A 14,871-nucleotide genomic window follows, 5' to 3' on the forward strand; every position below is an offset into this window, starting at 1 on the left:
TAGCCACTACAGGATTACACCAGTTTAATTTCCCAAAAGTCTTTGAAATGCCAAGTGTTTCGTTGAGTTTTTTGGTGAGTTTTGGGTTTGTTTGTTTTTTTTTTTTTTAAAAGAAATCCAGACATATTGTATTAGTTAAATCACCTTTACCAAATGCTCATCCAGCTATTCAAACAGCATGAGCAGATTTACAAGGTAGGACTTCCTGCTGCAGAAGACAACTTGACTCCTCTCTACCATCACCTTTATTCCTGTGAACGAACACTAATTCTATTCCTTTTTTATAGTCTCTACCGAGGTGCCTAACATAGAAACCAGGCTCACTGTTAGTTTCCAGTTTCCCAAACGCTCCACGGGACCCTCTTGAAAAGCCTGACACGTTTACTGCTTTTCATTCTTCCATTCTAAAGCCAATTTAAGCAATGATTATACACAACCATGTGTAACTCGGCAACTTCACCACCGAGTTCTTCACAAAGTGAGAACTTTTCCTAGCAATTCATTGTGCCGATTTGCTCCAAAACGTCAACCTTCTGTCAGCTTCCCCCAGCCTGTCCCCCAGAAAGGAAGGCTCCACATGGGAACTGTTTTGCAGTGAATAGCAATGCAAATAACTCCTCTGCTATGGCTTTACCTTCCCTTAGCTCACATGTAATATTATGATCATCTATCAGCCCATCGGGATCTCTGGCAGGCTTTCTGCTTTTGACAGTTAGACAAAAAGCTTTTTTTTTTTAATGCCTTTATAAAGTTGTTCCTCAACATTTTTTTTGGCCTACCTCATTATGGTTTATATTTAACTTGCCAAAGTTAATGCTCTTTCCTATTCTCCTCATTTGGATACAACTTCTGCTTCAGAAAGATGACTTATTTCTAGGAGCCTTGTTTACTTTACTATTTAAGCCAGTCCTTGTTCATTTTTGTGGCTTTCCTTCAATCTCTTATTTCCCTTCCCTTCTCGGACTTTCACCATCAAAACTGGACACAGTATTCTAGAAGTCTTGGGTTGTAGGGTTTTTTGGGGGTTGGGTTTTTACTTTTAAATCAGTGCTACACACAAAATTTCTCAACTTACATGTGTACATATGAAACTGAAATAGCATTTCAGCTATGATATTTTGTTGAGATTACATGAAGCTTTCTCTGTGTCTGTTTCCAAGACAGAGTGTTTCTGTCTTGAAGGTATAATCTGCATTTGTTCCTCCCAGATGTCTTATTTCATATTGGATGTATTAACATATATTTTGTCAGGCTGTGGCCATTTACATCAGGCAATCCAGATTGTTCTCTAAAAGTAACCGATCCTTTATTTAGTACCCTCCAATAAGCGTATCATCTGCACACTTAACCTAGGATTTTTTCCAGCTAGGATTATTGATGAAGACATCAAGCATTGCTACAATGAGAACTGATCAACTGAGGACCTCAAAAAAAAAAAAAAAAAAAAAAAAAAAAAAGAGTCTTTCCTTACCGGCAACCACATTTTGAGATTTCTCAGGGCATTGCTCTTTAATTGGTCTAGCACTTGCTTATGCTTGGTAACATCTGAACTCACATTTTTACCATTAAAGAAGCACTTACCAAGAAGAGTTACATCCTCTAAAAATATTTATTCTATCTCAACTATTTCCATCATATTTTGCCTATTTACACTTAAAATTGCACTAAAAAGTCAGGAACCTTTAGAATGGGAAAACATTTATTCATTTTATTCGTGCTTGAAAACAGCCAAACCAACTTTATCCAAATAATAAAAAATCCCAACAAAAACACACATTTTATGACAAACACCAAGCCTGAAAAATGTCAGCCGCAGAGATGATGTTTTCCTAATGATATGAGAAACTGAAAACAAAAGCTAGAATAAAAGAAATCATGTAGCTCAAATTCTTAAATCAACAGGCAAGCTAATTTGGCTTTAAGAGTTCTAAATATATTAAATTATGATACCTGGCTTGGTAATATTAACTTTGCATAGTTCTTTGACTACGAGAGAAGTTTCAGAAGAGAAAGAATCTTAAGTGTAGCATGGAATTCTTTGCAGAACTGCTGGTCAGCCATCCTTACACCAATCCTAGGTAAAATAATAAAATGTCCGACACTGAATTCAATTAATAAAGAATTAAAGGACATCCTGGAAAAAAAAGTCAACCTTAGTAAGGTTTAGGGTTCCTGTTAGAAAAGCAACTGAACATAAATCCTCAGCGAGATGCTGTCTTTAGAACTATGAATACGATTTTTCAACGTATGAACAAGACAACCACCACCTAGTTAGACTAGAGACAAGTTACTACCTCTTTGCATGGTATTAGTTCAATGCAGTTAACTACTGGGAGAAGGTGACTGAACAGCAATCTGTAAGTAGCTACTGAGGGAGAGAATAACACTTCGGATTCTAGCAGGCAAAAAACCTCCTTCTTAGAATCATAGAATCATTTAGGTTGGAAAAGACCTTTAAGATCATCAAGTCTAAGCAGTAACCTAGCACTGCCAAGTCCACCAAAGCCAAAGTCTTAAATAAATTTAAAATTAAAATGAGATTAATATTTTTGCAATGATGAGTTTATTGATAGGAATAATGTAGCACATTATTACCAGATTCTCCACCCACTGAAATCTTTAAATCAAGCTAACTAGCCTGTGATCCATGATGAATTTACTGGAAGAAAACATCATGTCCTGTGTCATGAAACAAATCAGGATAAGGGACCATTAACGGTATTTTTCTGGCCTTAATAACTATACTAAACAGTCTTCCTTCTTCAGTGCATATCATTTATCTCTGCAGAATCAATATGTAACAACAGCCATGCCTTGGAAAGGGCAGTTAGGTTCCAACTGTATAAAGGAAGGAAGGCTTTAGCTTCAGACATCTTACCACAGTTAAATTACCTTATATTCCTCTGTTATACTATTTGCATTTAATATGTACACAAACACAGATTTAAAAGCACTCAGAAAGTTCTTAAAAGAAGAGGATGATAACGTATCTACCTTCAGTTCTAGTATTTATTTATATTCTAACCAGAGTTCCAAAATTCACACAGAAGATAATACTGATAATTATTTGTTTTACACTGGTGATGGAGAACATAGTCTCAACACTTAGTGTTTTGTTTTGTTTTTAAGGCCTGGCTGTAGTATCTGCTGGTTACAAGGCAATGTCAGATTCTTATTTTTGATTTTTAAAGTTTGCAGATGCCATGTTTGCCAATAAAAACAAAGAAGATACCACCAGTTTCAGGCTTGGCATATAACCTCTAAATGTGCAAGTCATGGAAATGCCCTCCTCAAAAGAAATAAAATGTATCTTCTAGAAAACTACCAGTTGTGTTAAAAAGTCCACAACCTCTTTTGCCAAAGAGGTCGCTGCACTAGAGGATCTTTTCCACATGCATTAGAAGCTTGTACAAAGGTCAAATAACCATTCAGTCAAATTTTCCATCTGATGAACCAAACTGAGATCCTTGAGCCTCAACAGTATAATGTTCTTGCCCATCTATCTTCTGAAGTGTATTCCAGCAATTCTACAAACTCCTTGAAATGCAGAAGCCACATGGTGCATGAGAAAGCCATAAACCAAATTTAAAGCTAAGTTTTGATGGCTCTGTTATGATTACATTCCTCATTTGAGAGCTATCAAACAGTACTGCAACTTTCCACCCTTTCAGAAGGAAACAAATTCTGAAGAAACTAGTAACACTTGAGCTAACAATAACTTCTCAACACAGTAAGATGCACAACTTGTTAATAACAAGTCTTAGACTCTTTGGAAAACACTATTGCAAAGCCTCCAGGCACCTGAGGGATGCTTTACCCCGTTCTCCCAAGTACAAAAAAAAAAAAAAAAAAAAAAAAGACCACAAATTACCACTCCAGATACCTTAATCTGTCACTTCATGACTGAAGCTTCCTAAGGACTGAATCATCTGGTACCAGCAGTGAGCTTGACCACACAGCTGTATCATGCAATGGCAATAGAATCTGTTTTATTATTCAACACACACAACTCTCTACTCTTTGAGCAAGCTCCTAGTCAGACTGAAATCAATTAAGCCATTGCCACTGACCACTCAAATAGCCCAGAATTTCAACACCAGTCTCCCCTTGAACCAATCAAGTGACAGATAATGATACTTTTCAAGACAATCTCTGCAGATCATCTACCCTGAAGGATGAGAATTCATCAGGGGAAGAGGGGAAAAAAAAAACCCAGTAAAGTAATTACTTACTTTGGGAAGATGACAGTCATGAGCGCTGATGCATAACCAGGCTTGCACGTTCCCTCAGAGAAATTTGCATACTTTGATGCCAATTCTGGAGGCCTGTGAAAAAATAAGTAGAGAGTCAGGACTCTCCTGGCTATGAACCAGCTTTTGCAGTCATCCAAGTTATTTTTTTCCTTATAACTTTTCTGAAAAACAGCTGTGAGGAATAATAGTATACACAGACAAATATTTATTTGTTGCAATACAGCATCACAGGAGAACAACAAACAAAGGATAGGGTTAAAGATACCTGAAATACCACTAAGCCAGTAGTTTTGCTGAAAGATTTTCATACCTCGGAGGGTAAAGCTCATGGAAGAAAAATATCAAGATATCATTTTAGACTTCAACCTTTCAAAAGGAAGACAACATAAACAGCACTTTGCTTTGGCTTTTTCTAAAGTATGATCAAAGTTAAAATTATAGAAAAGTATTATTTAGAATATTATTTAGAAGATACCTTTCAAGCATTTGAAACAAACTGCCAAGCAGTTCTGACAGGCTATCATCAAGAGATGCACGCTTTCAGTATTTGGAAGAGATGACATTGCTGCTGTTCTGTTGAGATGTGTCTTGATTCAGCTTGCCTAGTGATTTCGGGGTCAAATTCAGACTATTGGGGTTTTTTTTCATTTAGTTTTTGTACAGAAACAAGATTATCAAGAAAAGATATTTAAGTCCAGTACATACTTCTACCATAGATCTACTGAGTGACCTGGAAAAAACATTTAATTTCATTTGTGTCCCTGTTCACCACCTGCAAAGTTTTTACATTCATCCATTTCATGAAAACATTACAAGGGTTAACTCACTTGTGCTTTCAAAGTAACATTAGATACCTTAATGTCAGTCACAGTACGAGAATTATTAATATACCTTCAGGGAAAAAAAAAAGCATTTACAGTTACATGCTCAACATTCAGTGGAAGTTGCAAGTGTTAACCACCACAAAAAGTCAATCGATAATACTGTATTTGCTACACCATTTTGTTAGCAGTAGGCAAGTAATGAAAGGTTTTTTCCTACAGGTCAACAGTAGGAGTCAAACGAAGATGACAGTACGGATCCGCAGAGTAGATCCACAAAAATAGTTTTGAAGAGCCCATTATTATCACAACCATGCTTTCTTTTCCAGGCATCACCAACGTGTACATCACCAATATCATTTAACTAGCAAACTACTGCTAAATGTAATGAGCATGGATTCAGAGAGTTTCAAGTGAGTGGACCCCTGAGCTGAAGACAAGGTCCTGGAGAGACTGTGAGCAGTGGTGCAAACAGAACCCTGGCTGGCAAAATTACATACTTGAATGACAGTAACTCCATGCTGAACTGGTAGTAACTATCCTTGTACTGGTCCTGGGGTCACTTCCCAAGAGATCACTAGCCAGTTCTAACTGGGTGATCAATAGATGGACAGTTAATTTTACCATTAGCCACATACAGTACAAAACCTCCTAAATCTATAGTTCTTAAAGAATAAAATCTATTTCTCCTGAATAAAAATCTAAGCCTTCAACAGCTGGAAGAGGAAATAAACTGGAGAAAAAAAAAGTCACTGTAAGTATTTAATTTCTTAAGACCTTTGCAGATGAAAAGTACCAGAAGAAGCTTAAGAACATGGACCCAATTCTAATTCTGCCACAGATTTCCTGCATGGTTTTGGTCAAAACATGTAATATTTTACTATCACAATTCCTTATCTACAAGATGGCAAAACAACACATTTGACTATTTACACTGTCAATTATTTACAGCGAAGTTTAGACTTCTCTAAATATATTATATAGATATGGAGAGATAGATACAGGTGTAACATTGTCTAGCACAACCCAAATCCACGAGTTTGGTTTCCATAGGTGATATTATAATACATATCTCTAAATGAGAGAGAGAAGAAAGCATCTAAGATGCGAGCATCTAGAAGTTTGAATCCTGAAGACTTGCACTGAATGATTTGTGTTCGGACTCCAGCCAGGATCTCTTTAGAAATAGGCACAGGAAGGAAAGGCCTGTTGCTGACAAAACAGAAGGTTTTAATGGTGCTAAAATATATCCCCTTCTGACACAGACAAAAGGGACAGCAGGGTGTACAGATCACAGCTTGTTGCAGCATTTCACATATGAAGAAGTGTGGGAAATCTTAATCTTTATCAAGCAAGCTTAAGTGTTGCTGGATTTTTACTGTTTAAGCAAAATACTGAAACCCCTAATACCAAAATCTTCAAAAACAAGTAGAAAGCAACTGGAATTTATCTGCAGCCACCACGGTAGTGAGTCATTGCTGGCAAACTTGTATAACTATTTCAACAGCAGGCCTTTCTCAAGTGACCTCAGTGATCACACGAAATATCTTGCGCCACAAACACAGGCATTTTTCTCTTTTCTGATTTAATGGCGCTTTCATTATCAAATTAAAATGTCACTCAGATGCCCATCATGGTGTTTCTGCAAAAGAATAGTAGGCTGAAACCCTCATGCATTTGAGTCGCACAGAATGCCAATCAGAGCCGCATACTGATGGTGGAGCTGTCAATTACAAAACCCACAAAGATACTCAGAGCTGCTAAAGCCTGAGGGGCCGAGCTGTTAACATTTCTTGGATGTGATGAAGTTCATGATCCAGAGTGCCAGAGGCAGAACGATTCTCGTAAGCCAATTGTAGCTGCCATCTCGTATCATTCAACATTTGCTCATCTCCTTTCTTCTAGCCACATATTGAGCCAGCAGGCTACAGAAAACTAGAAATGGGCACTCTACACTTTAAGTCCATCTAGGGACACATTTTATTTGTTCAGTTTCTTCAGATTACACATTACACACTGTCATTGCCAGAATGCTCATAATGGTAAGCCTACATTAGGTGTAACTCAAAGCAAAACATTTAGAGTAAGGCTGGATACAGCCTTGCCGTCTACCATTCTGCTACCACATGAAGCTATCCAACCTAACATAATTTTAGATAGATAAATTTGCTTTGCATTTTTTTTTCTGCAAGATTCACAGATCTCAGATTGCTCTTCCATAAATCAGGCTGCAAAACATCCTGCATGAAGCATCCCATAGAGAACTATACATTTTTCAAACAAATCCAGCTTTGTAAAAATCACACTGCTGTTAGTAGGTACACAGTTCTGTAACAAAAATGTATACAGAACTGAAGTGTATAAATAAGCATCTCCTTCACATCTGATGACAGGGTACTTATTACATTGCTGCATATATTGCTACTTCTTTGATTATGTTTCTTGTTTCCAAATGGAAGGAGCCCTGTTACTGAAAGTACACTCTGCAAAGGCCACCTGGCAAATTACCAAAACATGGTGCACGGCATTCAAGGGCTTATGTTTGATTTTCGTTTTGTAATCCTGAATGCTGCTTACAACAGATGGGTCAAGTACTACGCACCAAACCAAACGATATTATTTTCTTAGTGCTTTACTAGTAAATAGGTTCATCTCGCTAGCTCCATTACTGTGCCTGGAGTCCAAGGCTATCCCGCTCACACAGAAAGCTGTTGCGCTAAGCCAGCCAGGGCCATCATGACTGTTATGGCACAAAGGTGCAAATCTCTTCTACATCTTCCAGGTCCAAGCACATTATTCCAGCTCCTGATTCTCATGCTCTTAGTTCAAGTGAAAGCATCAGTTGGGTTGAGGTAGTTAAAGAGCTAGCGGAGACAGCAGAAAGGATATAATTAGATGACACTGCAAACCCTTAAATTTTGCTCAGATTTTGTGCAGGAAAAACCCAGTAAGATAATAAATTTACCCAGAATAAATGAGGGAAACAATTCATAGTCAGTAACTGTAAACATCTGCATTTTTTAATCAAGTGCCTGCATGAGGGTGAAGTCAAATGGAAGTAATTGGCTTATTCCACTAAAAAGAAAATGCACTCTTGCTTTTTTTTCCTGACTTTTCTCTTATGAGACTAGCACATATCCTGAATTCTTTAGACTCTATGTGCTTCTCTACACTGTTATGTGGATATCAATCTTAACAAATTTTCACAATTTGAATAAGTTAAAAATCCAGCTGCTTTCAGAGGATTTAGGAAAAGTAACAAGATTTTTCCTTCTGCTTGCATTTGGCAGATGTGTGTCTTCTTTTAATCTCAAATATGAAAACGTCACCATGGTTAATTCCTTCATCGTGTCTGATCAGGGACAGCATGTCATCCCATAGGATGGGATGGAATCTAAATCCATTTAAAAAAGAGAAATTACTAATACAAACTCAGTGTTTGGACAACTAAAAAAAAGAAGTCCGCAACTAAGCTTATGTAATTGAATATTACAAAATCTACTTTAAGAGGCAGATTTTGCCTCTTTGCCTTCCACACGGAATTACATTGTGGATTGTAAAAATTGAAAAACCTTCATCTGCTTGAGATCATCTTGTTTGAGGACTGATTTCTCTTGCTGTTACTCTTGCACACAAAATATATGTACTGATACATTTCTGAAACAAAGAAAAGGAGTTCTTTGGCCTTGGGGTTTCTTTCTCTTTGGTCCAAAATAACCTGAGTCTTATACCTATACAGCAGCTCTACAAAGCGTATGTCATGATACGCTGAAGAATGAATAGGAGACGTGATGAGAACATGAAATGAAAGGCACGTAAAACACAGTGGTTATTATGAAGTAATAATGAAATAATATTAGCAAGTAATTTGGCAGATCAAAAAAGGGCAGATCACTAAATCACAGCAGTTAATGCTGAGACCCCATATCTACACCACACGAGATTCCTCATCTCTGGAAACGTTCAAGGTCAAGCTGGACAGGGCTCAGAGCAACCTGATCTAGTTGAAGATGTCCCTGCCCACAGCAGGGGGGTTGGACTAGGTGATCTTTAAAGGTCCCTTCCAACCCAAACTATTCTATGATTCTGTAATTCAGGGCGTTTTATTTTAGATGGGACTCCAGTCAGATTCCCTGGGCCAGATGTATCCATCACATACACACATGGCTCAAAGTTGGCCAAAAGGCCAAGTTTTACTTTGGACATTTATGTCCCCAATTAAATATTGTGGCATTTCATAGACTCCTGGAATAAAGCGTTCAGTCTAGTTACCCCCAAATAAGCCCAGGGCTACATTTCAAAATGAGTTTGTGAACTCAGTCAGCATACAGTAAGAAACAATTATGGAATTTGCTTCAAAATTGCAGGACTGCTCCAAAAAGACACTAATGAAGACACAATCAGAATGGCTAGGGTGTCCATTTGTTTATATTTTAATTAATATCAAAGAGTCACAGATCTTTGAATGGTATTTGTTTTAGACATCAGTTACAGTCTAATAAATAGACAGCTTCCAGTCCTCAGTATGCTTTTTCATAATATCTCATAAGCTTGTAAAGCAACAGATCTCATTTGAGGGGGAAAAACCCTGAAACAAAACCATAAACCAGCCCTCCCTTCCCAGCTGTCAGGGACTTGTATTAAAGGGACAGATGAGAAAGTAAGTGCCCCATCAACTCTCCCCTTTATTACAGACTGTCAGCCTCACTGCAAATACTACCAGTTCACTTAAAGGCATGGGAGGACACCTTTAGCAGGTCTGGTGATGCAGTTCTTTTACTTTCCTTCAGTTACTGCTATTCAGTCAGAGGAAGAGAAATCATTAACTACAGAGGTCATTAAAAACAACAGCAGCCTTCACCTATATAGTAGTCAATTCTCGTACACCACTAACAGCAAGGGACTGAAAAAAAATGTATTTGCACATCTGACTTTATAAGTAGAGTCATGATCATCACATCATTTTGACACGTGGAATCTCCTTGAGTGCAAGACACTATAGAAACAAGATGAGCTGATGAACCCTCCTCTTGGTATGTAGCTGGAGCTCCACATTCAACAGAAGTGCAGTGTGGGTTAGGAAACACAGTAAGAAGTTTAAGGAACTCTGATTACAGCTCTGTTAGAAGTTTCCAAACTTTGGTTCAAAGAATTACATGCCCTGATCATGTGATATTTGCTATTTTTCTAGTTCCAGCTGAGCAAAAACTAAACAAACGAAAGAAAGGAATGAGGAGATAGAAAGAAGAGGAAAAACAGAATGCTTACACTGAAAGAGACAGGAAATGCATCTATCACACTATAGCCAGCTAAATAGATGTAAATATTTTCAAATGTTACTTCAGTATGTAAGCAAATTCCTCAAGGAGGTTGTATGACCAAATACGAGGAGAGATGGCCCAAATCCCTCATTCTAAAAAGATATGATGCACGCTAAAAAAAATGTCCTGTTCTGCTTCTCCACCAAGAATTGTGGCTTCTCATGAAATTAATTTCTTAACAGTGAAGACAGTCAACACATACTTCTATTTATTTATTTGGACTACTTAAGAACACCAGCTGAAGAAGATTAGGTTACATTAAACTGGCCCAGAAAACAAGGTTTTAGAGACATTCCAGCAAAAACCATGACCCACCTCCATAGCCCTGAATGAAGACACGATGCGAAGTCAGTGCTACCCTTTGGGAAACGCACGCTAGGCAGAGGGGCACCAACAGCTGAAGACCACTAACACTGGCAATGCCATTCACCCTTTGTGAAATGTCGGCTTTGCACAGACACACGGAAGAGGTTTCCATCCACAAAAAAGGCACGAGGATCCTACTTCCTTACTAAATTCCATTCTTGGTCTTCGACATACTAGGAATTAGATCACTAGGCAGAAGAAGGAATTTCAGATTAGTCTCAGCAGTGCTAAATACATAAACATCTTAAGAAATACAGCTACAAGTGATTTCTCTGTCAGAAAGGACTATATCATCGGATTCTGTGAACTATAAGAGAAGGTACAACCCTGCCTGGAGCTTCTCAATTAATAACCTTTTATCAACGCCTAAAAAAGTGTTGGGATCCTTGTGGACAAAAGAATCAGAAGTTTTCAAGCTAGAAAGTTTTTGTTTGTTTGTTTTAAATAAATAAATAAAGAAACTAAATGCTGAGTTTATAAAACCAGATTCAAAGGATGCAGCTAAAAAATCCAAGAAAAGTCCATGGCACATTTTGTATGTGACCTCATGCTGCATACTCCTCCAAGAATTGAGTAATATCCCTGATCTCCTGATCTCCTTGGGTTTCTATAAACTTTCCCCTTTTTTAAAAATTTCTATTTCTGTTGCATATTACCTTTAAGACTATTAGCACAGAGAAAGAGCAGAATTGTGTTCAAATAGACGCAGGTAAGGAGTATCTTATCTTTGTGTTAGATACTCAAATGGACTGAAAACAGTCCATTTGAGGGTTTGTTTGTGTTTTTAAAGAAACGTGGAAAGGAGAAAACAACTGGCTGAAATACCAACTGTTAGACTAAACAAAAAGCATGAAATACAGAAATTTTATTTTCACAGAAGGCAGCTGTTTACCAAAGGAAAAAGAAAAATATGGAGATGACTGCTCCCTGAGTTTGATTATTTATTAATCTTTGGACAAAGAAACTTGTAACTTAATGATGAAGTAACTTGCTGATAATCAGCATAATTCCTGAATGTATATTATTGGACTTTTAGCTATTCTAGTTTCCATAGATCCAAAATTACTGGTTTTCATCCTCAGTAATAATTATTAACATTCTGGTTTTACAGATAAGAGACAGGGATGACCTAACGGAGGATAGTCACTTTTTTGGAGCTGGGATGTGTTAGGACTCACTTAGTAGTCAATAAAAACTCTCTCAGCAGTCAACTGGGATTCCTACCTGAACTGCTTTCTGAAAGAACTGTCTAAAGAACATCTAAATAAACTCTGTTTCCCCAAAGTCAGAAATGATAGTGCTCCCTAAATATTAGAACATGTAATTCTCAAAACTTGCAAAAATTAAATGCTGCAATTCTCTATTTAAATACCTCTCAAAACTCACTGTTAGCACAATGGCCATAAAAAGTGAGCCAATTAAAAGTCTGATGGGAAATAAAATGCTCACCTATCACATCCACTTTTGGCCAAACGAAGGAATGCAAGATGATAAATTGAAATGTCATAATTTTGTTGCTGTAACCCTTAAGTCTTCATCACCAACCCTCATCTGTTACATCTACAAACGGGCAATGCTTTCTTTGGATCGGGAGCAGTGTTTTTCTATTTGTAGTGTAATGAATCCAGCAGTGTAGGTCCAGGAGAGACAAACAAGTGCTAAAGAGATGAGAATAAATAATTCAACCCAATTAGAATCCAGGAATCCCCTGCTCAGACTAGTAGGAATCAGTACATCTGAAAACAAAGATACTCCCTCAAAGCCTACAGATGTAGGGGAAGAAAAAAGATCAACTAAGAATTCCTGAACCATCATAGCCGAAACTACAGTTTTACCTCTGTGGATACTACAGTTCAGTAGATTTGAATGTCAAAATCCAGTACTTAACAGTTTTAAATGCCAAATGAGAAAATCAGTTACACTAAGGTTTTAATCACCAAATCTTCCTTCTGAAAAATGTAGTTCGTTTCATTGCAGCACACAGCCAGGCTATGGAACACTTCATTTCAGAGAAACTCAGAGTGTTTAGCTAGGTGTGAGAGCACACTGGTACAGCAGAATGCTATGGAAAAGATCAACAGTGATTTATTATTCACTATTTCCCATATCATCGGAATACGAACCAAAATTATCCTAAAGACAGTAAAACACTGACAGAAGGAAGCACTTCTTTCATATAATATGCAGTTAATGGGTAGATTTCTTTACATCAGTATGTTATAGAAGCCAGAAGTATAGATAGGATCAAAAGCTATTAAGAGATTTAACAGCATCCCCAACTTGGGAATACCAAAGCTTCCTCTCCTCAGAAGCTGGAGAGTGACACTGGAGCAAGGCTCGCTTCACACTGGTGTATTTTTCTCCTTCCCTAAACAATTCTAGTGAGCACTTTGAGACAAGACATTGGGGCAGGTGAATCTTTGGTCTGGCCATTTTTGTCTTCCCACAAAGGAAGTTCAACCCCTTCTATTGCAGTAGCAGATCTACTGCACAGGCAACTGGCAGAGACCAAACCTTAGGGGAATAAATCCCGCTTGGAAAAATCTCTCCCAGCCACCTGATAGCAAATCTTTAACAAGAACAGCTCGCAACACCCTCCCTTTTCAGTTTCTTCAGTAACTTAGCAGGGGTAAGGGTGATAAAGATTGCCCTTTAAACTTTTCTTTGGAAGATCTGGACAGCCTGGGAAGGAATAACAATTTAACTCCTCTTAACCAAAGAAAAAGACGACTCTCGATATGGCAAGGGCTTTAATTTTTTTCTTCTGGGCTGGACTGAAATTGAAAAGAAAAAAAAACACTGGTCAGTGAATGAATTGCTTTAGATAGTACATAGAGGTGACCTCACAATTGGGGAATGTGGTTTAACAGTAGTTTTACAAAATGCTGTATATGGTCATGAGGCTCTGAATTTTTCTCACTCTTCTTTCTGAAGTAGTAGTCCAAAAAAAGCTGTCTTCACTGACCTATATTAGAGACAGATGTCATGAATTCAAACAGACATCAATTAATCTAATAAGTACCACACTGAAGTCTTAAGAGGAAGGCTACGTATTGGGAGGCAAATGTTTCCTCCAGAAACCTTGCTGTATGTAAGTACAGAACATAACCCTGACCTGGAGGAACCCTTGCAGATACTGTGACTAAATGTGCCCTCATGAAACTAACAAAAATCCAAACTGCTTTAGGGTAAATAATTAAGAAGAGCCAGAACTCTTAACAGTAAGAACAGCTGCAGAGCCACCCAGATCAAAAAACTCTCCTGTTTACTCCATGCATTGTTCTAGTGAATGCTATTCTGCTAAGATAACTTCTTTTTTTTTTTTCACTTCAAAGAGCAGCTGCTTGACTGAAAAGGCCATCCAACCAACATCCAAACTGCCATATGTAACCACGATGAGTCAGAGAACAGAATAAAGTTTGTCTCAAAGAACTGTGAACAGCCCAATTAATCAGGCCTTCCTTCATCTTACATCACCCCTAACTTCACTGAACATCAGTCCTACATCAGGAGGAGGTTATTTGTGGCTCTCCAAAAGAGAGAAGTGGTTTTCTAAGATGGTTGGTGTACAGGCTAAAGGAGAACTCCAAGGCTGAGCACTGAAATAGGTTTCACTTTTCAACAGGACAGATCCTATCCTCTCCTCCTTGTTAGTTCATCAAAATAGCAACGCTTCACAAAATCACCTGAGCCTGAGTTCCATGATGATAAAACACAGCTTTGAATCCTGTACAGATCAGAGTCCCCGACTCAAACAGTCAAATGACACAACCACCTTTGGTTGGTTTGTGTCACCTTTGGGGATTTCTGCCTTCAATGAGGTAAAAAAAGGGTCACTGAAAGAGGATGAAAAGGAGCAGGAAGAAGGCACTCAACATTTTGCAGCTGTATAGGACACTGCTCAGGTCTTAATCTTTTCAGGTCTTCAAGATTAACCCTTTTAAAGTGCCAGGGGGAAGATATTTTTAAGTAGGAATTAAAAGGTCTGAAATCAAACAGAAGCATCCAAACACATTCAATATGCAAATCAAAAACAGTTTGTTTGTTGGCTTTTCAGTTTATCCTTCTTTAACAACCTGGAACAGATTGCATAGCAGACAAGGAAGAAAC

At 37.8% G+C, this 14,871-nt stretch overlaps 1 protein-coding gene across 5 annotated transcripts in view; it reads right to left on the reverse strand.

The window, feature by feature from the left end:
• The window catches only part of ST3GAL3 (ST3 beta-galactoside alpha-2,3-sialyltransferase 3), a 189,739-nt gene that overhangs the window by 113,736 nt on the left and 61,132 nt on the right, over window positions 1-14,871 (reverse strand). For all 5 annotated transcript variants that reach the window (XM_009332535.1, XM_009332533.1, XM_009332536.1 and 2 more), the window contains one exon: window positions 4,233-4,325. In XM_009332535.1, coding sequence (XP_009330810.1) covers window positions 4,233-4,325 — 93 coding nt within the window. The remainder of the gene's footprint in view (window positions 1-4,232; window positions 4,326-14,871) is intronic.

This window comes from Pygoscelis adeliae, unplaced genomic scaffold (genome assembly GCF_000699105.1).
Source record: "Pygoscelis adeliae isolate BGI_AS28 unplaced genomic scaffold, ASM69910v1 Scaffold449, whole genome shotgun sequence".
NCBI lineage: Eukaryota > Metazoa > Chordata > Aves > Sphenisciformes > Spheniscidae > Pygoscelis > Pygoscelis adeliae.